This window comes from Aspergillus homomorphus, assembly GCF_003184865.1.
Source record: "Aspergillus homomorphus CBS 101889 unplaced genomic scaffold BO97scaffold_27, whole genome shotgun sequence".
NCBI classification, from domain to species: Eukaryota; Fungi; Ascomycota; class Eurotiomycetes; order Eurotiales; family Aspergillaceae; genus Aspergillus; species Aspergillus homomorphus.
The window spans coordinates 86,018-110,331 of NW_020291913.1; the positions used below are offsets into that span (position 1 = coordinate 86,018).

At 54.6% G+C, this 24,314-nt stretch overlaps 7 protein-coding genes across 7 annotated transcripts; 3 read left to right on the forward strand and 4 right to left on the reverse strand.

Annotated features, from left to right (window-relative positions):
* Positions 1–253: 253 nt before the first annotated feature.
* Positions 254–2,093, reverse strand: BO97DRAFT_479050 (M20 family metallo-hydrolase). The gene is made up of 4 exons (XM_025700666.1): positions 1,880–2,093; positions 1,514–1,831; positions 639–1,457; positions 254–577 (listed from the first exon to the last, which is right to left on the reverse strand). The coding sequence occupies exons 1-4, from the start codon at positions 2,032–2,034 to the stop codon at positions 508–510; spliced, it is 1,362 nt and encodes a 453-aa protein (XP_025549837.1). The 5' UTR covers positions 2,035–2,093; the 3' UTR covers positions 254–507.
* A 378-nt stretch (positions 2,094–2,471) lies between these two features.
* Positions 2,472–7,019, forward strand: BO97DRAFT_348953 (uncharacterized protein; the record flags this gene model as incomplete). The annotated part of the gene is made up of 2 exons (XM_025691903.1): positions 2,472–4,712; positions 5,241–7,019. 2 exons carry the CDS (start codon positions 2,472–2,474, stop codon positions 7,017–7,019), a joined length of 4,020 nt encoding a protein of 1,339 aa, XP_025549838.1.
* A 501-nt stretch (positions 7,020–7,520) lies between these two features.
* On the reverse strand, positions 7,521–8,600 carry BO97DRAFT_117338 (uncharacterized protein). The gene is made up of 2 exons (XM_025689953.1): positions 8,502–8,600; positions 7,521–8,445 (listed from the first exon to the last, which is right to left on the reverse strand). The coding sequence occupies exon 2, from the start codon at positions 8,223–8,225 to the stop codon at positions 7,686–7,688; it is 540 nt and encodes a 179-aa protein (XP_025549839.1). The 5' UTR covers positions 8,226–8,445; positions 8,502–8,600; the 3' UTR covers positions 7,521–7,685.
* BO97DRAFT_471503 (hybrid sensor histidine kinase/response regulator) lies at positions 8,032–12,169 on the reverse strand (the record flags this gene model as incomplete). Its single annotated transcript, XM_025700048.1, has 7 exons — positions 8,032–8,445; positions 8,502–8,616; positions 8,671–8,923; positions 8,978–10,015; positions 10,073–10,822; positions 10,885–12,024; positions 12,111–12,169. 7 exons carry the CDS (start codon positions 12,167–12,169, stop codon positions 8,234–8,236), a joined length of 3,567 nt encoding a protein of 1,188 aa, XP_025549840.1. The 3' UTR covers positions 8,032–8,233.
* A 1,621-nt stretch (positions 12,170–13,790) lies between these two features.
* BO97DRAFT_444424 (Gfo/Idh/MocA family protein) lies at positions 13,791–15,068 on the forward strand (the record flags this gene model as incomplete). The annotated part of the gene is made up of 3 exons (XM_025698460.1): positions 13,791–14,340; positions 14,436–14,615; positions 14,668–15,068. The coding sequence occupies 3 exons, from the start codon at positions 13,791–13,793 to the stop codon at positions 15,066–15,068; spliced, it is 1,131 nt and encodes a 376-aa protein (XP_025549841.1).
* Positions 15,069–16,186: 1,118 nt separating this feature from the next.
* On the forward strand, positions 16,187–18,338 carry BO97DRAFT_455082 (uncharacterized protein; the record flags this gene model as incomplete). The annotated part of the gene is made up of 6 exons (XM_025699131.1): positions 16,187–16,799; positions 16,863–17,011; positions 17,072–17,137; positions 17,188–17,761; positions 17,811–18,273; positions 18,323–18,338. Exons 1-6 carry the CDS (start codon positions 16,226–16,228, stop codon positions 18,336–18,338), a joined length of 1,842 nt encoding a protein of 613 aa, XP_025549842.1. The 5' UTR covers positions 16,187–16,225.
* Positions 18,339–18,582: 244 nt separating this feature from the next.
* BO97DRAFT_444425 (alpha-keto acid decarboxylase family protein) lies at positions 18,583–22,690 on the reverse strand (the record flags this gene model as incomplete). The annotated part of the gene is made up of 7 exons (XM_025698461.1): positions 18,583–20,289; positions 21,445–21,656; positions 21,717–21,787; positions 21,842–22,215; positions 22,286–22,353; positions 22,408–22,444; positions 22,508–22,690. 7 exons carry the CDS (start codon positions 22,688–22,690, stop codon positions 18,583–18,585), a joined length of 2,652 nt encoding a protein of 883 aa, XP_025549843.1.
* Between the last annotated feature and the right edge of the window lie 1,624 nt (positions 22,691–24,314).

Sequence of the window (24,314 nt, forward strand, 5' to 3'; positions counted from 1 at the left end):
GCGATAAAGCACGGGTCGAAGAATCTCTAGTTGCTCCGCTACAAGCCGAGAAGGGAAGATTGGTGCCTGGGGCCGAATGCACAAGTTCAGCAGTAGATCAAAAGCGCTATCGAGTTACGCGACTGGGCGTTAGATTGTGAGGTACAGATTCAGTCATTATTGTGGTGATATCTTCATGTGGATTTGTCTATTGGAGGTTGATAGCTATTTTTGTAGCTAATTCTTTTGTAGTTCACAAATAGTCAATTGAGATGCCGTATACAATGTGTACCGGGACCATCTCACCCTCTCTGACATGAGTATTCTCCGTACTTCTGGTACTGATTTCAAGCTCGTGGGCAGCAGATGCAATATGGCCGGATCCCGGGTTTCGTGGCTGAGTCCAACGGATTGATCGATATTTGGTGGGCCTGCCATGGACGGAAGCCCAGCAGCCGAATCAGCTATAAAGCTGGTCAAAAGAGTAAGCACTAGTGCTTTTTTCCGTTCGTTTCCAACAGCTGCCGTCTAATTCAGCTTGCTCCGCATACGGTCGTAGTTGACAACCGACTCGAGCAGTGTCTGCGTTCCGAGAGCACTGCACAACAAATCAGTAAGCCAATCCGAGCAACTCGTAATCGAACAGCGTCACCACTCACCAGTCTTCAGGCTTGCAATATTCCTCCGGATGGTGGCTGACACCCTCCATACAAGGCACGAAGATCATCGCGGTGGGGCAGTGTCTATTGGTGTAGACACTGTCATGGCCGGCGCCACTCGTGATCTCGAGCCAGCCATCAGCGCCAACGAGCTGAGCCGCAGCCTCCTTGACGGCCGAGAGGCAATCCGCATCGAACTCCACGGCCGCCGAATCGGTATCCACCTTCCAATCAAAGGATACGCCCTTGCCGTCCTCGCGCGCGATCTCAGCGAACAGACCCAGGCACTCGTCCTGCACGGTGTGCACCACACTATCGCGGGGGTGCCGGATGTCGAGCGTGAAGGTCACCTCGGAGGTGACGGTGTTGGTGGACGAGGTCGGCGGCAGCTTGAGCACGCCCGTGGATGCGAGCGCGCCGTGTCGCTTCGCTACGGCGTTCGACGCGGCGATCATCTTCGACGCGGCGAGGAGAGGGTCGCGACGCGCGCTGAGGGGAGTCGTGCCTGTGTGTGCGTCGCGTCCGGTCACGTTGATCGTCAGCCACCGGTAGCCCTGGGCTCCTGTCACCGCCCCGATCTTCTTGTTGGCTTCCTCCAGAATGGGTCCCTGTTCGATGTGGAGCTCGAAGTGCGCGCCCAGTGGGTAACCCTTGGGCGAGCAGGGGATGTCGCCCATGAAGCCGTGGCGCTCCAGCTCCGAGCGTAGGGTCACTGACGGGTCGAAGATATCCGCCAGCTTCCAGGCGCTCTCGATGGGGATTTCACCCGCCCAGACGCCGGAGGAGCACATCGATTTAGGGAATCGGGCTCCCTCCTCGCTGTATTGTGTCAGACATGTCGGTAAGAATGGTGTGGGCTTCAGGGGTGTACTCACTTGGTCCAGTTCACCAATCCGATGTCGAACTGGGTTTGGTAGCCGTGGTCCTTCATCGTCCGCAACACCTCGAGCGCGGCAATGACGCCGAGGATGCCGTCGTACCGACCACCCCGCGGCTGCGTGTCGAGGTGGCTGCCCATCGCGGTCATGGGCGCTGGGGAGTTGAGTGCGCCGCGCTGTCTCGCGAACATGTTGCCCATCTGGTCGATTGTGACGTCGCAGCCTAGCTTCTCGGCTTCGTCCAGCAGCCATCGGCGTACTCTGGCGTCGTCGTCTGTCAAGCATAGTCGATTCATGCCGGTCTCGGTCGGGCCGCTGCAACTAAGTCAGGATTGACCATTGGGAGATTCAGAGCATACTGACTTGCCGTATCGATGAGCCGCACCCCATTGACAGGTGTGGTGAAGGGTCTCCAACAGCCGATCGGAATTGATCTTTAAGCCGGAACCAGCCAGCGACGACAGGTGTCGTCGGAAGCTGGACGCGGCCAACCCACGAGAAAATGAGTATTTGAACATGATTCTGGTGTGTTTAGGCTAGGCCACAGGATGATTCAGCGCCAGAGAGCACCCGGGATTGTCATTGGGGCCGGTCATGCATGACATGAGATGGTGGTGGCTGGCAGGGCTTCAAATATGGCCGCCGACCGCCGACCGTGGAAAGATTGCGCCCTCCCGCGACTTGCGCCTTCTTGCGACAATGAATTTCTCCTCCGCATCTTTGGAGAACTATTCATTGTATCCACACTGATGAGAAAAATGGTCACTCACAGTGGGTATCAGAAGAGAGTGAAAAATTCTTACCTAATAAAGCGCAGTTTTCTTTTCCGATAGGCGTGTCATCGAAGGGCGCAGTGGTCGCCAGCTGGACTGAAGCACTTATAAGCTGTTGACCGTCGTCTCGGAAAAACACCAATCGCCCATAGAGAATTCGAAGACCAGGAAATCTCAAGACGATGGCACCTCAACGACAGTCAATCTACATCAACTCAAGCCCTTCGACGATAGTGTCGCCTCCTGCGGCCCAGGTCCAAGCCTTCCATGAGCAATTCCCGGGTTACCAGGCGAGTCCTTTGGTCGCCTTGCCCGATGTCGCGAATGAACTCGGAGTCCGCGCTGTGTACGTCAAACAAGAGAGCAATCGCTTTGGTCTACCGTCTTTCAAGGTGATGGGAGCATCATGGGCTATCTACCGGGCGCTTCTTGCACTTTTGACATTGCCGCTTGAGACATCCCTCGAAACCCTCACTGAGCGCATCAGGGCGGGTGAGCCTTTCACATTGGTGGCTGCCACAGAAGGCAATCATGGTCGCGCAGTCGCCTGGGTGGCACGTCAGTTATCTCTGCAAGCGCGCATCTATGTCCCTCGAACAATGGTCGCATTTACACAGGAGATGATCCGGTCGGAAGGGGCGGACGTGGTGGTGGCCGACGGGGATTATGACTTTGCCGTTCAAGAGGCCGCCAAAGCTTCACAAACGACGAAGAATGCGATATTGGTGCAGGATACAGCTTTTGATGGTTATGAGGAGATCCCGTCCTGGATTGTCGAGGGCTACTCCACCTTGATGCACGAGGTGGATGCGCAGTTGCACGCCCTCGGTCTGCAAAACACGCTTGTTGTGTCGCCTGCGGGCGTTGGCTCGTTGGCTCAAGCTGTGGCCATGTACTCCAAATCGCGCACCACTCCTGCTACTTTTGTGACTGTCGAGCCTGACACCGCTGCTTGCCTAAACTTGAGCCTCAAGAAGGGGGAGTCGACCTCAATCATCACAAGTCCCAGTATAATGGCCGGTATGAACTGCGGGACGGTATCATCCGCCGCATGGCCTATCCTACAAGAGCTTGTTGACGCCAGTGTCACAATCTCTGACTTTGAAAGCCACTGTGCGATCGAGTATCTTGCCTCTCGTGGAATTGATTCCGGTCCATGCGGTGCTGCTAGTTTGGCAGCTATTCGACGCCTCAAAGCAGAGCATGATTCACCCTCGTACTTTTCGCCCGACTCGGTGATTGTGTTGCTGAGCACCGAAGGTCGTCGTCCCTACCAGATCCCCGAGGATGTTTCGTCAGACGACCCTACTGCGCTGACCCAGACGCTTACACGCATCGACTCCTCAAACCCGACATTGTCCAAGGCGAAGGGAGCTGGCGAAACGGAAGTGGTCAACTACCTGTCAGCGTGGTTCGCACATCGTGGTATTGAGCATCATCGCGTGGAAACCAAACCAGGGCGTCCTTCGGTGGTCGGCATCGTGAGAGGAACCGGTGGTGGAAAGTCTCTTATGTTCAACGGCCACGTGGATACCGTGACCTTGAGTACGTATGAAGGAAACGGATTGAGTGGTCATTTGGCGAATAAGGATGGCAAGGAGGCGGTGTTCGGTCGGGGGACGCTTGACATGAAAGCCGGTGTAGCCGCAGGACTGTCTGCCCTGGCGAGCGCCCAGCGCTCGAAGCTTGCTGGGGACGTAATCGTCACTGCTGTAGCGGATGAGGAGGATGCCTCACAAGGCACGATGGATGTGATTGCAGCGGGGTGGAGGGCCGATGCAGCCGTCGTGCTGGAGCCCACCAATCTAAGCCTGGCGCATGCTCACAAGGGTTTTGTATGGGTGGAGCTCAACGTACAAGGACGCGCAGCTCATGGCTCGAATCCTACGGCCGGCATTGATGCGATTATGAATATGGGGCTGTTGCTACAGGCCTTGAAGCAGTACCAGCAGCGGTTGCCAGTCGACGATGTGCTTGGACAGGCATCTCTCCACTGCGGAGTTATCAACGGCGGGGACGAGATATCTTCATATCCGGCCAGCTGCACGCTGACTGTCGAGTTTCGAACTGTGCCTGCGCAGACTGATGCAATAATTCTTAACGAGATGCGCGACCTGCTCGCTCAGATACAAGCGCAGGATCCTGATTTCCAGTTCAGTGAGCCTAGCATCACTTTCTCGCGGCCGTGCCAGTACCTCCCGGAAACCCACACCTTTGTGCAGCAGGTGGTTGAGATCAGCAAGAAGGTACTCGATCAACCCGTCCCCGTTATCAGTGTGCCCTTCTGGTGTGATGCGGCTCTCTTGACGCAGGCTGGAGTCCCCAGTATTGTTTTGGGCCCGTTTGGAGATGGGTTGCACGCCAAGGAGGAGTGGGTTGACGTGAACAGTGTGCGACAGCTAACCGAGATGCTTGAGCTCCTGGTCCAAGACTTTTGTCATTAACTGTGAGTATACCATAGAGTCAATTGCCAAAGAAAACCAATAAAGTAATCTCTCCAGCCGTAGCTACTGAGAAATAGCTTTGCCGGTAGCGTGATTTGATGTCAGGGTGATAGGTGGAGGAGAATGACGCGAGGTTATAACAAGTACTTGCTGTAGACATGTCTCTCAGCTGGGGAACAAGTCAGTTGATGCCTGAGGCACCAGAATAGTACGTGGGGCAACGGCGGGGCAGTGGGGGATGCCAATCTAGCCCTTTTTGGCAAGCGGTGACTATCGCATCACTTTCTGCCCCCGTCTTCGCCCTTTTGACTTCATCACTAAGTCGTCCTCCTCTCTGTCTCTCCTTCTCTTTCTTTTCCTACTGGATATACTCGGTCCTCGCGCCTCTATTGTCCATTCTTGGGGCCCATACCTCTCCTCTGGATGTGATCTCACCCTTCATCCTGGCATCCTGCGATGGACGATCTCCTCCCGTTAGATGATCAGCTCCTGTCTCCTTCTTTCGAGAGTCTTCTCGATGACACCAACTATTTTCTTAATCAATCAGCAGGCTCGGGCGCATCGTCTTGGAATCTGGCTACTTCTCCTGAGCACAACTCTGGCTTTCTAGATTGGGAGCTATTGGGCAATGCAACGCCCTTCACACCTCCCATCAATGAATCATCGATTGGCTATCCTCCCCAACACAGCCATCCACCCGACGTCCTCTCCACAAAGAATCTATCGCAACACGACAATGTTGGATCTTTTGACTGCTTACTTGCACCAGAGCCTGCTGTCCCGATCCACGCCAATCCTTTGAATGACGGCTTCGTCAGCGTCTCCCAGTGGCTGGACGGTGCCTACCGACCCCCCGTGCCTTGCAGCTACTGCCAGCGCCACCGATTACAGTGCCTTATCCTGCGCACCACCTCCGCGAATCCCAACCCGGTAACCTCATGCTCCAGCTGTGTCGCACTGTATCGAGAATGCAGTCTCGCGCAAGGCGAGAAACGCCAAGCTGCAGGCTTCGAAACCATCTCCCCAGTCTTCGGTCATCTGCACGGCGTCACGGAGATGACGGAAGAACGGGATGAGATCATTGCTCATGCGAAGCCGGGGAAAGAAGCACCTGAACGGCAGACAGACAACTCACACAATGCTGAGACGCAGCCGAAGCCACGCTTCTCGCGGAAGGGAGCCAAGATCCTGCGTGACTGGTTCTACAGCAACCAGCACTCACCCTATCCGACCGATGAGCAACGAGCCGAATTCGTCAGACAGACAGGCTTCACCGACCGACAGATCTCTAATTGGTTTGCCAATGCCCGACGACGTCGGAAGATGGCTTTGCGGACGCCGCGGCCCAGCTCCATCACGCCCGCGCCTCGCGGCAGCTCCCCCATGCCTGTCTCGCGATACGCGTCGTTGACGCCGATGGAGCGCTGGCAGAAGTCTCCTCCCGACCAGGAGCCAGTTCCGCAATCCGTAATACAGAATGCTATCGCTCGTTCAGATCTACCGGGGGCTGCAGAAGGTGACCTCAGCCGGGGCGAGCGCATAGGGGTCGGTCATCGGAGTGACGATCATGCTTACTCGGTCTCGAGTATGGAAAGCGGACAGTTCGAGAGCGCACAATCCCAAGCCTCATCCGATACGGTGTCCTCGGCCGCTTGGAGTTACCGTTCCGATGATCCTCCCCCGTTCCCTTTGTCAGATAGTCGGCGACGTCAACGCCAGTCTCGACGAAGGCCCTCCTCAATCCACTCACTCGGCGACCATCAATACCAATGCACGTTTTGCCCCCGATCTTTCAAGAAGAAGCACGACTGGTGCCGGCATGAATTGAGTATGCATCTCTCACTGGAATCGTGGCTCTGCACCATCAATCCCGCCACGTCCACAGTTGAAGACCAAGTCGAGTGTGAATTCTGCGAATCTTCTCAGTCATCGCCCGCGCACCTGGAAACCCATGAATTCGACGTTTGCGCTGACCGGCCACTCGCTGACCGGACATTCACGCGCAAAGATCATCTTATTCAGCATCTCCGCAAGTTCCACCGTTGCACGAAAGTGCCTACAGCGAGGGTGGAGGGGTGTCGGTCCACGCGCACGGCTGTGATAAGTCGATGTGGCTTCTGCCATATGGTGATGCAGAACTGGACGGAGCGTGCGGATCATCTCGCGGACCACTTCAAGAAAGGTTTGCGCATGACTGAATGGACTGGTGGATGGGGATTAGAAGATACCTCGCTGGCCATGTTGCGAGATGCTACCCTTCCGGCTCAGCGATCGCCTGGATCGTGAGCACCACGTCGTCTACGAGGCCGGGAATGAGCCAGTGCAGACCCATCCGGCAATTTACGAAATCTCCTATGCCGTGACATGACCCTTCCTCGGTCGTTTGAGCCATGGACTATTCCATGCCAGTTCTATGTCCGCAAGTGTGCAGCTTGGGATCGCCATAGCCGCAGCCTGTGGCCACCTACATCCCCTTTAGGATAACCCTCCGTGGCTCCGCCGCCACTCGAGCAAATATCATCCGGAACGTAGAGGGCCGACGCTGATCATTAACCGCAGCAAGACAGTTTGAGTAGTCGTCAGCTACAAGAAAATTCTGGCGGTGGAGTATCGAAGGCACCATTGCTCAGTCGGGAATACCGGCAGGCTGGATACAATCGGTTAGAATAGTAGAACTTTCTTCTTCTGTCAAGAGAAGAAGTTTTCGTGGCGCTGTAATCACTTGGATGTCGAGAGAGCAAGATCCGCTCACCGCCCGCCGATCGGAAATACGCCTCCAGAAAATCGCCACCAGCAAAAAGTCACTTAGGCCCTATCTCTCAGAAAACGCCAATATCAGGCTCCGGGATCAGCGCATACTGTTTTCGCTAAGTGCTGACTTGCCGACTTGCTTACTTACTCACACATTTCATCTTTATTATCTGGGGGCTGTGGGTGCAGTTTGCAAGGAAACTACGGTGACAGCTCAGTTGGGAACGGGTATTGAAGCGTCTGTAGCGTCCCGGATTCATGCTGTCGGCGCGTGCTGCTTATTTCTTGACAGGAGATGAATGAAAAAACTAAAAACTCAGGCGCGTCCGTCATAGGTTTGGTTGTCATCGCTCTATCTTTATTTAGACATCCCAGTCCCAAACATAGTAGCTTGAAGGCTGTGATCCAGCTTTTGTACTGCGTACATCGAGTGCAAGTATATATATCCTTGATCCCCGTGCCACCCTCCATCCACAATGGAAATGTCATCTTGAAAGTCGGAAGACCAGATACCGATCTACAACAGTCATCAAGTCGTGATCCATGTACCAGCACTAACATTATATACATATATGTACTTTTGCACACTTTATCTACAGAAGATGGATAATGTGACAGGTAAGCGAATCCGTTCCGGAGGCCAGCTATCGCCGTCATTCCGATCCCGGGTTGGGGGGGGGTAAAACAGAAACGAGTTCTAGACCGTGTACATCTAGACTGCGGGAAATAGTCGTGCATCATATCGATGATTAGGTGATCTTCATTACTTTCTTCAGCCCGCTCAGCGAGACGGGCTTGACCAGGTATTCGTCCACTCCCGCGGCCAGCGCCTCTTGCTGCTGGTCCGCCGAGCCGAGCCCGGTCACCGCGATGATGCGGGTGGGGATGAGTCCCATTTTCTTTTCGTACCGACGGATTTGTTCGGTTGAGGTGATGCCGTCCATGACGGGCATGGAGATGTCTGGGGCTCGGTCAGTGATTTGCATACATACAAGTCACGGATGGTTTCTAACTTACCCATGAGAACTATATCATGGCGTCGGGAGGCACTTTTGTATGTATTGAGAGCGATCAGCCCGTTGGAGGCGGTGTCATAGCTGCAGCCCAGTTTGCGGATGAACGTGGCCAAGATCTGCGGATATTGTTAGTATCAGGTCAGATCAACCGCAAGTCATATGATGCTCACCTTCAAGTTGATATCGTTATCATCCACAATGAGCACATGCACATCCTTTAAAGGTTTAGCAGAGGGAATGGAGTTTGACTGGCGAGAGTCGGGCGATGGTGTTGGCGCCGGTGACATGCTTTGAAGAAGTTCGGGAGTAGGGTCAACTGTCGGGGGGGAGAGAGGTGTTTGACACGGTGTGGGGTTTTTGATGTATTCATAGTAGAGAAGGAGTATGCGATTGATCACGTCGTCAAATTTACGGGGGCCAAATCTGGGCCGATGTTAGTACAGAAGTATGAGTATCAGCAATAGCAGAGAGACTTACGGTTGAGAGACCCGAATCATGTTCGGCGCCATGGTATCGCGTATCAGATCCTGATTGCTGTCTAGTACGAGGAGAAACTTGTAGCCGCCAACAGCGCCCATCGCAGGCTGTAACTTGCTGGTCGCCATGGCCCTACTGAGAGATTCCTCCTCGATCACAGCGACTTCGCACTTAGCGTCTGCTAGCGACTCGGCCTGAGTCAAAGTCCAGCCAGGCTGTTTAAGTAGGACCGAGGTCAGTGAACTGCGAATTGCCAACTTGCGCTTGGCCTCGGCGGGCAAAATGCCTGTCGGGACCTCCCGAGGGTGCGGATAGCTGTCAAAGCCGACGAGGGAAAATCGCAAGGGCGCCATTGGCAGAGCGGGTGGTGAAGCGAACCCTACGCCAGGCGCTCCATTTGCGTCGCTTGGTACCAGTAAGCGCACAGGGATAAAGATATCCACCTGCGTACCGATGCCCAACTCACTGCGAACGTTGATGTGTCCGTCAAGAGAGGAAACCAATTGCCGCACTATACTGAAGCCCAAGCCCAGCCCCTCCGAAAGAGAGTCTTCCTGCGCGAAAGGTGAAAAGAGCTTATGTTTCAAGAAGTCGGGCGCAATGCCACGTCCAGTGTCGGTAACCGTGAGATGAGCAAAAATCGATTGTGGGTCGGATTTGCGTCGTGCCTTGGAAAGTGAGACCTCAATAAATCCCGTCTTGGTCCATTTCAGGGAGTTTCCAAGCAGATTCATGACAATGCGCCGCCAAGCCCCGGCTACGGACTGCACGGTCCACGCCTGTCGGTCCTGCACACGCACTACGACTGTCAACTCTCCTTCCTTGATTGCCGCATCGGCAGGCGAGTGCATCAGACGTCGTGTGAGCGGGTTGATCGTCCGGCCCAGTCGCTGACCTGTATACTGAACATCGGTCACTTCTTCCACCAAAGCATCGAGATCGAAGACGGTCAGGAGATTGGCCGACCGGGAGTTCGATGGCTTATCATTTCCAGCGTCCTCCCCTGTGGTCAAGTTATTAATCTTGGCAAAGTCGAGCCTGTAATTGTCAGTAACGAGGTAAAGAGCTGAATGAGGTAGATGAAGGTTGACGTACAGATGATTTAGCGTGTCGAGAAGAGTCAACCCACAGCTCTGAACCATACTCATCCAATGGGCCTGAGAAGCATCCAGCGGACTCGATTGTAACAGCTCAGCACTTGCCAAGATGCCATGCAATGGCGATCGCAGTTCGTGGCTGACGGAAGAAATGAAGTCGGACTTGGAGCGCTGAATCGTGGCCCAGTCGATCCGAGCCACTTCGGAGATGATGGAGTCGCCGAAGACTTTGAAATAGTGGAGCTCTTCCATGTCTAGCGCACGATCACTGCCCTGTGTCCAGACGAGCGTTCCGGCCAGCCAGCGCGAGCGGTTCCAGTCCCATAATGGATAGAAAAGCACGCAGTACGCTTCAGGAAAACATTGTTGCAGTTCGCGGCATAGATCTGCGACACTTGTACGTTGGTTCTCCACGAATTGATCCGAGGACTCCTCGGAGGGAGTGGCGGGCTGGGATGCGGTGGCTGGCATAGCAGCGGCAACACCCTCGTGGAGGTTGATGAATTGGCCGTGCGGGAAGAATGCCACCAGACGATTTAACAGATCCTCGGTGACGGGGTTGTGGTCCGTGGATGCGGTAGTTGAGGGATGGCGCGCCTCTCCCAGCACATCACATGGTCGCTCCGAGGCCTTGGAGAGAGACCCCACGCCAGGTAGGTCTACCGGACTCGGATACGGGTCCGCAAGAAATTCCGGGTTGGCGGTGGTCGGCAATGGCTCCCACGAACCTGCATCGCCCGGTCGGACACTGAGGCTGCGTTAGCTTACTTCAAACTTCATACTACAAGTCATTGATAGAGCAATACTCACACTCCAGAATTGCTCCGAGAGGCATCTAAAAATAAGACACCGTCCAGATCCATCGAGTCACGCAAGGTGGCACTGGCCCGGGCAAAGATGCGCGCCAGATTATCGGAGATACTTGCAGGAGTCCGCACCGACACGGCGGGGAACTCCGCGCGATCAGACGCTCCAACAAAGGCTTCCCGCGTATCGGATAAGTCTTCGTCGGTTGTGGTGGCCCGAGCGGGATTGACCGAGGTCGATGAAGTGCTCTGTTCTGAGCAGGTCACCGCCGAAAATAGCGATGTCAACTCCCCGGTCAACACCGATGCAGTCGAAGGACGCCCAATAGGAGGTTCGGAGGGTTCGGGAGAAGTCTCAGGTTCCACCCAGGGCGGCACTTCCGAGTCGGTGGACGGTAATGGGTCACTAGGCACAGTCACCGGGGGGACTTCCGTCGGGTCGAACTCGGAATGACCCTTGACGAAACTCGTCAAGCCTTTGACCAGGTTTTCGGCGCGGCGGTGATAGTGTGCGATGCGGACATGCTCAAGGTGCCCGGAAATGGCATCGGCAATCTCGCGCAGGGTCGCAACTTCGGCATCTCCGAAGTGGTCGCGCGGGTGATCGTCGACGATGCAGAAGGAGCCGAGGACGTAACCGGCGGGGCTGTAGATCGGGACTTCGGCGTAGAAACGAAAGTGAGGCCAGCCGACGACGTAAGGACGATCCTTATAGAAGTCTTCCTTGGTGAAATCTCGGACGATGAAACGGGAGAGATTGGCGGTCACGTTGGCTGAGTCGACGACTTTGGAAGGGTCTTGGCCGGTGAACAATGCGATGGAATGGGGACAGACGCCCCAGATCAAATCGAGAGTACGAACCCCGAGGTAGATGCCATCGTCCGGGTCATGACGATCCTTGTCGCGCAACGAGATAGACTTGGTGGCTTCGGCGATGATGTACTGATGTACTCCGTCGATGATGGAGACGTAGGAGCGGTTGCAACCAAAACGGTAGACTCCCAACTGGGCCAGCGCGGTCAGGGTGATATCAGAGGAGAGGCGAATGTCGGGGGGGGTCTCGTCGTCGGGGATATCAACATGGGAATCCTGGTCGTCGGCGGCTACCAATCGGAGGACAGGACGGTCGACAGTACAATAGTATCTATGAGGTTTGAAGTTGAGTCAGTCAGTCCGAGGGAGAGATGATCCCGGTAGACCTATGTGAGAGCATTGAGAGGGCGACGGTACCTAGATAAATCACGAATGCGCTCTCGTTCCGCCTCCGGGTGGTGCAAGGACGCTGCCATCACGCACACAGCCCGTTTCACATTGCCTTCCTCGGAGGGGGCAGAGAGAAACGAGCGGCGTTGCAGGCCAGGGAATCAGTTTACGACCCCAAGCAAGTGACAGTGCTGAAGACGAATGCGGGGAGGAGGGGGGAGAGGGGGGGAAGAAAGAGAGAAAGGAAGGAAAATGGCAGCAACAAGAGAGTGTGGCCGACAGAAGGCTAGATAGAGCAAAGAAAGAAGCCGTCGGAAGCGAGGCTAGCAGGAAGAGAAGAATGATAGTGGAAAAACATGGGGGTGTTCCCGAGTCGACGGCAGGGCCAAGAAGAATTGAGGTTGTAGGGTTCAATTCAAAGGAAAATCAACTAGTGAGTGAAAAGGCGAAAAGAGCGAGAGAGACAGACAGAGAGAGAGAGAAAGCGGAGACTAAGTGACGGAGCCTGAGGCGACGAAATCATCCATGAAGGTCCAGGATGTTCAAGTTGTCAATGTAGAATCCGGTTAGATGGAGGGCGGCAGAATGACGGAAATGGCAGAAATGACACTCCAAGGGAACTCACCGCCTCGGCAGTCACGCGTCCCCCGCCTGCCGCCCAGGACTGTGGCCGCGCTGATTGGTACTTTCCAGTATAGCCGAGAAAAATCTAGACCGGTTGGAGGCGACGGACTCTTGGCCTGATTGGGTTAATCACCGTTGGGCAACTTCTAGTCCGGTTACCACACCCACCAATCACGTTCAACTTTTTGATTTCGACCCGGGTCTGGCCTTCCGTCCAGGTTGGAAGTTGCCGTGACTGCTGGAGTGCCTCAGGCAGCGAGGACTCTCCAACCTGGAACTGCCAACTTATTTTTCCCATTCCTCCCTGGTACTCGTGTGACTCGAACGTCCTCTTCCCTGGCTGCAGTGCATATTCGGGTGGGCTCATCCTTGTAGGCGGGAAACCTCGTTGGGAGCCTCAGGCTCGAGATATCTGAAGTCAGGCAGTACCTACTTGGCCGTTATCTGTAGTTAGTCTCGACTTTAACTGACTCAGTTGCAGAGCCACCGGCAAGCCACAACACCTCTATGATGTCACATTGCTTGAGCTTGACCTAGAGGTCCTCAGACCGCAGGGCATCAACATATGACTAAGAACTAACCTACCTGATGCATTATCGATAACCCCATCAACAGACACCGAGCCCGCTTCTTACTCCCACATTCTTGGGCGTCATCTGAGTTTCGTGCTCGTGCTTGTCACTTTGATCTATTCTTCGCAAGCGTTCAACCGCCAGAGAGCAAGAATGGGCGGGTGATGCCCGGCCCGGATCGAAGCCTCCACCGGGCCAGGGAACCCACACAACTTCACACGAGCGTCCAGAAAACGCTCCCCTCATCGATTGGCGCTCACAGTTCGCCTATTGCTTGGCCTCTGCGAGCTTGTCCAAGCGTTCAGGCTGACACTCATCGAAATCAAATTGATAAGCCAGCATGAATCACGCCATCCGCTTGCAACTTCGATTTCTAATCATGCTTGGGGAACGGGTGTTCCCCGCACAAAATACTACGAACCACATGTACGAGAGTATCTAGTAATGACTCGATAAACGGACTGAGGAACAAAAGGCTCGGATTCCACACACATCCTCCACCACCCTCCCCATGCCGGCTTGTACTGCTATCATCGATCTGTCGTCCTGCGCCACCACCTCTTTGGCTGCAAATGCCCATCTGCCGGGTCTGCGTCGGTCGTCGCGGTTCCAGATCGCGGCGCTTTGTAATCGTAGTCTGTCGGCCGCCGAAGCCGCCATCGAGGAATACCAACTGGATGCCACTAGCGTCACTCCCTATGGCAGTTCCGCCGATCTGGCTGGGGATCGCACGATCGATCTCGTGCTTTGTAGCACCCGCGTCGATCGGCACTATGAGACAGCGTTGCCCATGATTCACGCGGGCAAATCGACCTACTTTGAGTGGCCCATTGCTAGCAATTTGACCCACGTTGATGAGCTTCTTGCCGCCGCCTGCAGCAGTGGTGCGCGAGTCGCTGTGGGGCTCCAAAGTCACTTTGCTCCCCCCGTGCGTCGGATCCGAGCCCTGCTCCAGTCGGGCTCCCTGGGTCGATTGTTAAACACGGAGGTCCGAGCCTTTGGAGGCACCCTGGATCGCGAAATCCTCCCACCCGGATTGGCCTATTATGCCCAGCGAGGAGGTTGGTGGAAACCCTATCACCATCGCCTACGCACATGGTAAGCAGCGATCACTCGTGCCTATCCCGCATTCGATGCTAAGGTGAGCACTGAACAGTGATCGACTTCGTGCAATCTGTCGTAGGAGATGTGATTCCCGAGACCGACCACATCCAATTTCAGCTTCAGCGCCCGAGCATTCGTGTGCGGGAGCCTAGCACACAGGGTCTATCGTGGAGACTATGCGTTCCGATGTCCCGGACCTGGTCAGCCTCCATGGTAATTGGCGTCGCAGCCAGTGGGATCCACCCAGACTTTAAGTCTCTAACCAACACAATCTTGAATCATAGGACACCTGCCGGAGTCTGCCCACGTGGCACCCCAGGCTAGTCTAGTCGCCTTCTTCAGCCGGGGCCAATTCTTTCCTGGGGATCCGCAATTGATATGGACCTTGACCTTTGAACAAGGTGCGATTCGCCTTGTCTCCCCGTCTGGAATTGTGCTGGGCGCAAATACCTACGCCGAGCCTGTGACCACCTCGTTCCAGCGTGTCCACACTGGTGAAGTAGAATCCGTTCCCTGGACATGGTCCTCGGAGCAGGAGGCGTTGCCCTTCAGTGCACGCTCCGTCTACAGCTGCTTGGCGAGCTTGGCAGAAGGGGTTTCCAATGCATATGTATCCCTGGAACAGGCTGCTGCACGGGCACGACGGCTTGCACGCTGGCTAGACTCGTTTCCAGCACATTGGTAATAAAGCGAGAGGTTTGGTATTCGCATTGATCTTGGGGGCTAGTTAGTATGTATCGTTGTCGATAGTGTCTTGGATTGGGACATCCACCTCCCGAAATGTCCAGGGTTTTAGAGAGTCCAGACGCATTGCAACTAGTAGTGAGAACATCTCGGGCCAGTGGCGCGCGAGTCGGAGTAGAAGAGAGGCTGATCGATTCGTGGGGGCCGTGAGCCTGACACGGCCTTGCACCTTCTGCCTGCAAAGTCTAGTGTCAATTCAGGGGGCGGGCTCGCTTGCAGATTAGACCATGACATCCACGTGTGGGAGTAACGATCTTCACCGTTGGATTTGGAATTGACTTTATCCTACCTAAGTTCTGTCCCCACTCCATCGGGCTCTTACTGCTGCTGATCATTGTCTGTTCCTGAGCCGCAATGTGGGGGGCCAGGCGACATGACAACTCGCACGGTCATCCTATGGTTTCAGCTTGATAGTTGAGCGATACGAACGTAGGAGCTAATGACGAATGCTCAGTCGGTCGCAAAGACTGAGCCTCGTATTGAATTGCTGCAGCCCCTGGGCCGGACGGCACCTCGCACCTGCGCCGAACTTGGGGTTCCGCTCGTTGGCCGATCACAACGTTGATCTAGGATTCTACCCCATTAGCCCAAGACTATTATACGTGGATCTATCTGGTGTCTGCACTAGACAGAGATCTATGTACGCGCTCTGCATTATTAAACAAAGGCCTGCTTTGAACATACTTCCATATACACGCATCCACGCGGGTGCTGTCGCGCCCGGCATGCACTGCGACCACAAAATTGTGTAGATCATGACAAGCTTATCGACAGAACGAGACCCATAATCAAAATATTCTGCAAGATGCCTGCATAGTCAACGAGTATGGGAGTGGAGGTTGGGGGCCAGGAACCGACCCGATGGTGGCCATGGCATGCTCGCCCAACTTGGCCCCAAGGATGAAACCACACGGCTTATAGAACAAGATAGGGAGCAGGAAGACGCGAGGAAGTCTTTTCGTACCGCATGAACATAGCCTCACTTGCTGAATTGGGGATGGAAGAAAGGCATCAACCCCAGGATATATAACCCAGTGTGGACTGCAGTCAAGGATCTCTCATCACCAACAGCATCATACGTCCTTCCACACTCCAACCATGGCACCTCAGAAAGCAATCGCTCTCAGTCTGCTCCTATTGAGCTCTTGGGCGTCGGCCTCCGCCATCCCTGTCCGCGCTCGCGCCGCAGCATCCTCTGCGGTGGCCTCCTCTGCATCAGCCCAAGCGACCTGCGGATGGACGTACTTCCTCAATGTCGACAACACCGTCACCACCGACGATGAAGACGCCAACAACGGCGAGGATGACTCGAGCACTACGTCCAAGCGCGACGAGCATGGTCTGCACCAGTTTGCCCGTCGCAGCCGCGTCACCACTGGTTATAACAACAACAAGTGCTCTCTGGGCAAGAAGAAGATCTACAAACCGCAGTATCCCGGACCTGCCGCCCTTGAAAAAGAGCAGGGAGATGCATTCCTGGGATACTACATCCCCAAGTTGGACCAGTGCCCGGCTGGGGCTGTGACCTACGATGTGATCACCGATAGTTCGGTGCTCACCAATACCGTGGCCGCCTACTGGGACTCGGCCAATGCGGGCACGGGCCAGAAGTATATTGCTCTCGGCGACAAGCCCTCGGCAACTGATTCATACATCAACGTGGATCATGTTTGTAAGTAACAACCGGATGCCAGATGACTCGGTCCCAATTTCGGAGAATTAAACCGGCGTACAGACGAATTGAAGATTGTCGACAGCTTCTTCTCCGCCATGATCAAGAAATACAACTTCTGTGACAGCTTTAAGACCTTCTTCCTCACTGATGACACTGCACATCCGATGGCGAACGGCGTCAAGACCCGACTTCAGCGACTGTACGCCATGGTAGGTGCCCCAGAGGTCCAACATTGTTTGAAAGCGGCCGGGCTAATGCGCTGCTCATAGTTGCCCAGCAACACATACCTAGACTTTGTCGCCATGGACAATCAATTGAACAGCATGAAAGCTCCTGTAAGTGAATATTCTCGCATTGTGTTTCGATCCACTAGTGACTAGGACAGATGTTCGATGAGAACCTCAGCGGGATGCAGTCTCCCAAGGGCGCAACGGCTGAAGAAGAAGCCAACAACGCCCTCTCCATCATCAACACAATGGCAACGGTGGTCTCGATGCTCCGCGACAACAAGATCGCCGAGATCTTCAAGACGACTAACAAGCGCATGTACGAGGCCTTCTTGGGAATCGATCAGCTGGCCACTGGATGCAACGACCCGATCCCCGGCAAAGGCTGGGCGGACTCGTACTCGAGCTGGATGGAGGAGTTCCTCTCGACGCAGGCTACATCTGTCTCTTCGCAGCTCGCCTCTATCTCTCGGCAGGTGACTCCCACCACCGACGCGTCCGGGCAGAAGAACGGCCTTGGCGAGGGTCTGGATGCCTTCAACGCGAAGTATCCCGCCGCCTCCTGGACCTGGGACGCCAAGCAGCTGCTGGACTTCTCCGCCCCGAGCGCCATTGCCTTTGCTAAGCGCGGAGCCGAGAGCAGTGTGGCGGCCTGCACGCCCACTGCCTCGGTCTCGGCTTCGTCCAGTGCAGCTGTTACCACCCACACTGGCTCCTCCGCAATCGTGACAGGTGAGTCCCCGGCAACCGGATTTTTGCTACCATGCTAATGAATGACCAGCCTCGCACACGAGTCACCTGGTGACCTCGACGAAGACTACGCACACGCCTGAGAGCGAGACCTCGAAGGCAGTGCACAGCTCCACGAGCGTGAAATTGGAGACTTCGCGGCCGGTCACCACCCAGACCACCGAAACACCTGTCGCCACTAAGCACTCGACCACCACGGAGGCTGCTCCCAGCACGACAGCTATTAGCACTACTACCACCTCGTCTCACACTTCGTCTTCCACTACTTCGACTCCTAAACCGATCACTTCGACCACCACCCTCACGACATCCACCACATCAAGCAAGACCACCACAATCACCACCACCACCACCACCTCGAGCAAGACCACCACCACCACGGCCACCAAGACCACAACCACCGCGGCAGAGGAGACTACCAAGACGACCAAGTGCAAGACGGCGTCCCAGTGCCCCCGATGCAGTCTGCTGAAGAAGGGCAAGTGCAGCGGAGGGTAAGTTTCCATCGTCCTACTATATGAAGCCTTCGCTAATATCCTCCAGCGTGTGCAAGTGCTAGACCATAGAAGACGCATGACTTCACCCGCCAAGTCCAAGCCACAATCTACAGTAGAAGAGGGAGATCGTTTATCAAGAAGGATGTACAAAGCCAATTATACATAACTAGACTTCATTTCAGCCTGCAGCAAAATGTATTATTAGAAACAATTATCTTATCTTCTTCTCATTCATCTAGAGAATGCAAGTTCTTGATATAAACAATAATGACCAATCAAATGCCTTGCAAAAGGAAAATGAACGCACTACGCCTTCTCCGCCGCGATCTGCTTGTCCAAGATGACCTTCAGCAGCCCCTCCACATCCTCCTTCTCCATGAACACCTCCACCCAGCGCAGCCCCTTCCCGTTCTGAATCTCCTCGCGCTGCAGGACCTCATCCAGCTCCGCCCAGTTATTAGCCGTAAAGCTGTTCTTCGCGCCGTGACCATCTTCCGCGCCGAAGAAGTCCGCCGTGAGGTGGTGCCGCCACCGCGTCACGTCGTTGTAGCTCTGCTTCCGGCCGTGGATCGCCCGCTCGATCGTGTACCCCTCGTTGTTGATCAGGAAGATCACCACGTCCAGTTTCTCCTTGATCATCGTGCTGATCTCCTGCACCGTCATCTGCAGACTGCCGTCGCCGATGAACAGCACCGCCCGTGTCGGCGTGTCTGGGTTCCGCTCGCGTTGCGCCAGCCCCGCCCCCAGTGTGGCGGGGAGCATGTACCCGATCGAGAGCCAGGTGATTGCGCCGAACAGGCGCGTGCCCCTCGGCAGCTTGAAGTCGCGCCCGCCGTAGCTGGCTGTGCCGGTTTCTGTGAGCACCACGTCGCCCGGTCGGAGGAGCGAGTTCACGCGGCGGTAGAAGTCTTTCTGGGTGATTCGGCCGGTCGGCGAGAGGGTCTGCGCGGGGACCTCGGTTCTTGAGGGTGGGTTGGCGGGTTTCGGGATGCGGGCGAAGTCGAGCGTGTGGACTAGGCGCGTCACGAAGGCTGGCGAGAGGTCGCGATAGGTGTCGTCGCCGATGCGGACGGCTGTGTCTGTGAAGGTGATCGAGGTGGCTCGCTCGGGGATGGTCTGAAAGATCAGGGTGTTGGTGTCGGTGTGGTGTTGTCCGATTTCGAGGATGAGGTCGGACTCGTCAAAGTAGGTCTTATAGTTCGGGTCGCCCAGGCGGCCCGCATAGTTGCCGTAGACGTTGGGTTCGTGTTCGTCCACCAGGCCCTTGCCCGAGACGGTCGTGAAGGTCGGCCACGAGGTTTCGCGCACGAGGGTCTGGACGTCGTCGACGATCCCCATGGCACGACTCTCACCATCGACCAGAATCAGGGGTTGCTTGGCCGTGTAGATGCGGTCGGCGACGCGGGTGAGGACGCTACTCTCTGACTCGGTGGTCGGAGCAGCTGGACGCTTGATCGTGGTGGTGGTGAGATTGGCGGCGGAGACCAATACACCCGGCATGTCGTCGGGAATCTCGATGTAGATGGGGCGATTGTGGAGAAGAGCCTGCTGCAGCACGCTGTCGATTTGGTCGGGCACAGTGCGGGGATCGTAGAGGTTAGTCTGCGCGATGGTAACATGGGCATGCATGGCGGCGAAGCGGCGGTACTCGCCATCGGCAAAGGTGTGATGCACCAGAGCGCGCGACTCCTGTGACGATCGTGGAGGTGTTCCTACGATATGCACCACTGGCGCACGCTCTGCGTAGGCACCAGCAATCCCATTGATGGCGGACAACTCCCCCACTCCAAAGGTGGTGATTATGGCCGACAGACCGGCCAGACGCGCGTACCCATCTGCCGCGTAGGCGGCGTTGAGTTCATTGCAGGTTCCAACCCAGTGTAGCCCCGATGGCTCCACATAATCCAGCAACCGCAGGTTAAAGTCGCCAGGGACGCCGAAAATGGACTTGACACCGAGTTGCTGGAGTCGGGTAAAGAGGTAGTCCGCCAAAGTGACGGTGCTGCTATCGGACTTGGTCATTGTGAGAGTGTGACGATGAAGTGGTGAGTTGACGAGAGAGGTATGTATAAATGAGGGGTAGGAGGGCGTTGGAGGTCTTTTAAATTGAGGGGTGAAATGGAGTTGGAGAACAATGCCGAATGACCGAAGCCAAGCGATCTTATCGCCGATAATGAGGGGAAGCGGGGGGATTCGTCCGCCAAGCCGACGACAAGGCTGGGATGGTGATACAGTGACGCGTGGAAATGAAGAAGGAATGCCAGACTCGCTCTCGTGATGCCTGCTCCACATTCAATCAAGCTACTTCCGGAGTGTCGAACGGGAGTTGGTGTCGACAAGTTGGAAGTTGGAGAGGGGAAAATGTTGGAGGCGAAACTGTAGATCGAAAGGAGCAGGCGGTCTGAGCCCGCTTATCGTCGTTCTTTATCGGCTCTCTCTTAATCACGTGCTATTCTCCTCTGGGCCCGCGGCTATCCGTCATTTCTTCTTTGACCGCTTGCCTGACCGCCATGTTTGCGCACCGATTCTGCCCCGTCTGAATGAGCGGCTCGTCACTGCACGTGCTTCATCTGTTCCATTTCAAACCACTTACTGCATCATGCATTCCTTCCCTCCCTGCTCCATTGCCCTGCAATCTAGACTAACAATTCTCATGGTCATTTAGCAGTGATCTCCCAGACTTGCTTGCTCTCAGTCGACTGGGTGACTCACTCCAACCTGTTTCTGCAATGTCAGGCCCCTGCTTTACGTCGGCCAAAATCTAGGCACCGGGCCGACAGAGAGGTTGCACCGTCAGACATCCTTGACGAGCATGCCGTATCGGTTCCAACCTATATCATAGAAAGGACCGTCGGGTGACTTACAGCATTGCTACTTCTTGATGATGCGATCTCATCAGCGGACAGGGACAGACGAATGCACCGGGTCGTAAGTGCCGATTGAAACAAACCAGTCAGAGTGCAAATGTGCTCTCGTCTAATGCTAACTGGGCTAGTGTGATATTATATCTTTTTACGCGCTATAGTACAGTATCGGAAAGGGTGCATATGTATTCCACGAGGAATCAAGGAAGAAGGATTAACAACCAGGTTTTAATATCGCCCGTTAGACCTCTTCTCGCTCACTCGCAGTGCTCGTATTAGTCAATCGGGAACTATCGATCCGAACCACCGTTGTCGATTGGATGTCCTGCTTCTGCTCCATACTCTTCGATCGGTCGGACGAGGGCAGGGAAACGGCATTTTTGCGCCACGAAAGGTTCTGGCGCCAGGCAGGGCGAGGCAACATGGTGAAAATAGGTCGCATGTTCGAGAGACAGGCGGCCGTGATTCCCATCATCGGTTCGATGCAGGTCCACACACTCGCGGGCACTTGGTTATCTGTTACCCGATCAGCAAGGAGCCTTTGGCGGAGCTTTGCTGTTTCAAGTGTTGACTTACACGTGATGTCGCTTCCTGCTTCAGAAAGCTGAATCATCACTACCAGTCGCACAATGTCGAACGCCAGGGTCCTGTACGCATACATCAGTTCGTATCCTTGAGCCAGACGGCAGCGAGACACGTACGTGATACCGATAAGGAAAATGCCCGACAGCATGACCTTCTGTGATCTGGGGACCTGCAAATTCCACACTGCTTTCATCGGTAGCACGAGGATGATTGCGTCAGTGAGAATGTTGGGGATCTGGAGACCGTAGTAGAACTGAGCAAGATTGATGCATCCTCCTGGCAGAGTGGGCTCCCAGAGCTTCTTGAAAGGGATGCAGGTCACTGCGCCTATGAGGCAGACCCCAAAGCACCAGAGAATCACTATGCAACCGACTGCATTCGAAGCCAGCATCATCGGACGGATCGAGAAGATCCGTTTATAGAGAGCGAGAATGGAGAGCTTCACGAAAGTGATGCACAACGGGTAGAGGAATGCGCCGGTGGCTAAGGTCTATCGGTATCGGTACCATGGTTAGTATATGGTAAATGGAGCCGGGTTATGACAAGACTGGGAGAATTACCTTCATATAGACCACCAACTGCTCAGGAGACAAATATATGATGTGAGTACCCAAGCCATTGTACAGCACTAGCTCACGCATCAACAAAGTAGCTCAATGATAGTCGCGACTCGATGACATACGAACAACCCCTGCAATTGTGATACCATACTCGAATACCTGCCAGTCGAGGCGTGTCAGCATCAAGCAAGGCAAGTCTGGAGTCGGCGCCTTACTACTCACCAATGCGACGATGATGAGGTAGTCATCCAAGAAGACCTTGGTGCGAGTGATACGCCGACACCAAAGACGCAAAGCCACGGCTACAGTCGAAATCACCAGCGCAAAACAACTGGCCGTGATCACCACATGACGCAAATTATTATGGTCGTAACCCTTCTCTCCCTGGGCGAGTGCACTTTTCATGGTGTATGATTTGAACTTTGAGGATGCAATTGACAGTTCCGCAATAAGACGTCAGGTTCAGAGCTGCACCTAGGACGATTTTGGGACTTCCGAAGGTTAAAGTAAAGTCATGCGGGATATCGGAGATGTGCCATCGTAAGTAAATACTCAACCCCAACCCATATTCCTGGAATTGATAATATTTACGGCGTACGAAAGACTCGAAGACTAAGGAGCAGCCACAGCCCAGCTATCCAATGATTATCTGGCAATGGCTACCGCCACCTTGACTTTTCAGGAGACATCTACATCCCGTTCTGGCTGCCTCTGCAGCCCGGGATTGTCATCCTGTGACATATCTTATGCATCCTTCATCTGGAGCTCCTTGCAGAAGCTGATGGCGTTGATTCTTGCCGAAGATCGGCGATCAGACACCGCATCGGGTCAGGGCGTGCATACATCATATTTTGACGGTCGCGATAAGCCAATCAATCTCGACTATCGTAGAGCTTATGGTTATTGGCGATGCTGAATTCCTGGTTCCCTGAATTGAGGCTTCATGAAGAAGACCTGTCAATTCACTTAGGGTTCTCGCACCACCTTGAAACCATCCTTTCGTAACCCTCACCAGCATGTTTGATTTCTCGACAAAGTCCCCGCAATCTGTCAGACTTACATGGACGCCTCCCTGCATGGCTATCTTTCTACTGCTACAAGGCTGCGTTGGTAAAAGCGCTGGTGATAGGGGCAGCACTGGCCTTGAACATTCTTGCCTCGGTACGGAAAGTGATTAGCATGAATTGCAATGGCGATCATATGTTCAGCAAGGGACTGCTCGCCAAATATCGAGGAATTGCCGAGATTGGCACCTGTCCCTGGCATCATCGCTCAGTCTTGTTTCGTCAATCTTTCCCGAATACGGTCGCTTTACCAGGAAAAGGAGGAAAATGGTTCCGATGAGCAGCGCTGTTCATCCATATTCTCAACCTGAGAGAGATCCTCTTCCTTTCTGAGAGACTGGTTAGACGAAGCCTGGAATTCTCTTCCGATTATTCAGCTTTTCCCAATAAGACTTGTCACCAACTCTTGCCAAACAAGGCTTCAGAAATTTTCAACCACTGTCTTCGCGAACGTACTTTCTCAGTAGGTCCATTTCGCCAGATATCAATCAAACTTCCGTTTGTCCTTCTGTCGCTGAACCTCTAGGTCAGTTCTAGAGAACAATTTTCAACTGTTTGGTTCGACTACTGATCGTTTGCGTCAACGCTATGGTGCTCTGCCCGGCCTCCTTACCATGGAAAACTGCCTCAAAATAGGCCACCACCGCGGATAAGCTACGCAGGAATCAAGTTTCAGACTATCCCTCAGTCAAAAACTAGTATCGACAGGATATAGGCTGGAGAAATCAAAAATTATGCCAGTGGAGAAAGACGCACTTGGCCTGCGGCACAGAGTCTTCATCGAGCCTATTGAGTTGCCAAGGAGGATCTGAACAAGCAACAGTGTACATCAAACCTGGGCTGAGCGTATACTCTACCCTCTGCACTGCTTCGGGCTTTATTTGGTCCCCGACCCGTCTCAAACCTCTGGAGAAAGGCTCGAAGTGAACCACGGGCTATCTCAAGATCGAGTTGGAAGGCGTGCG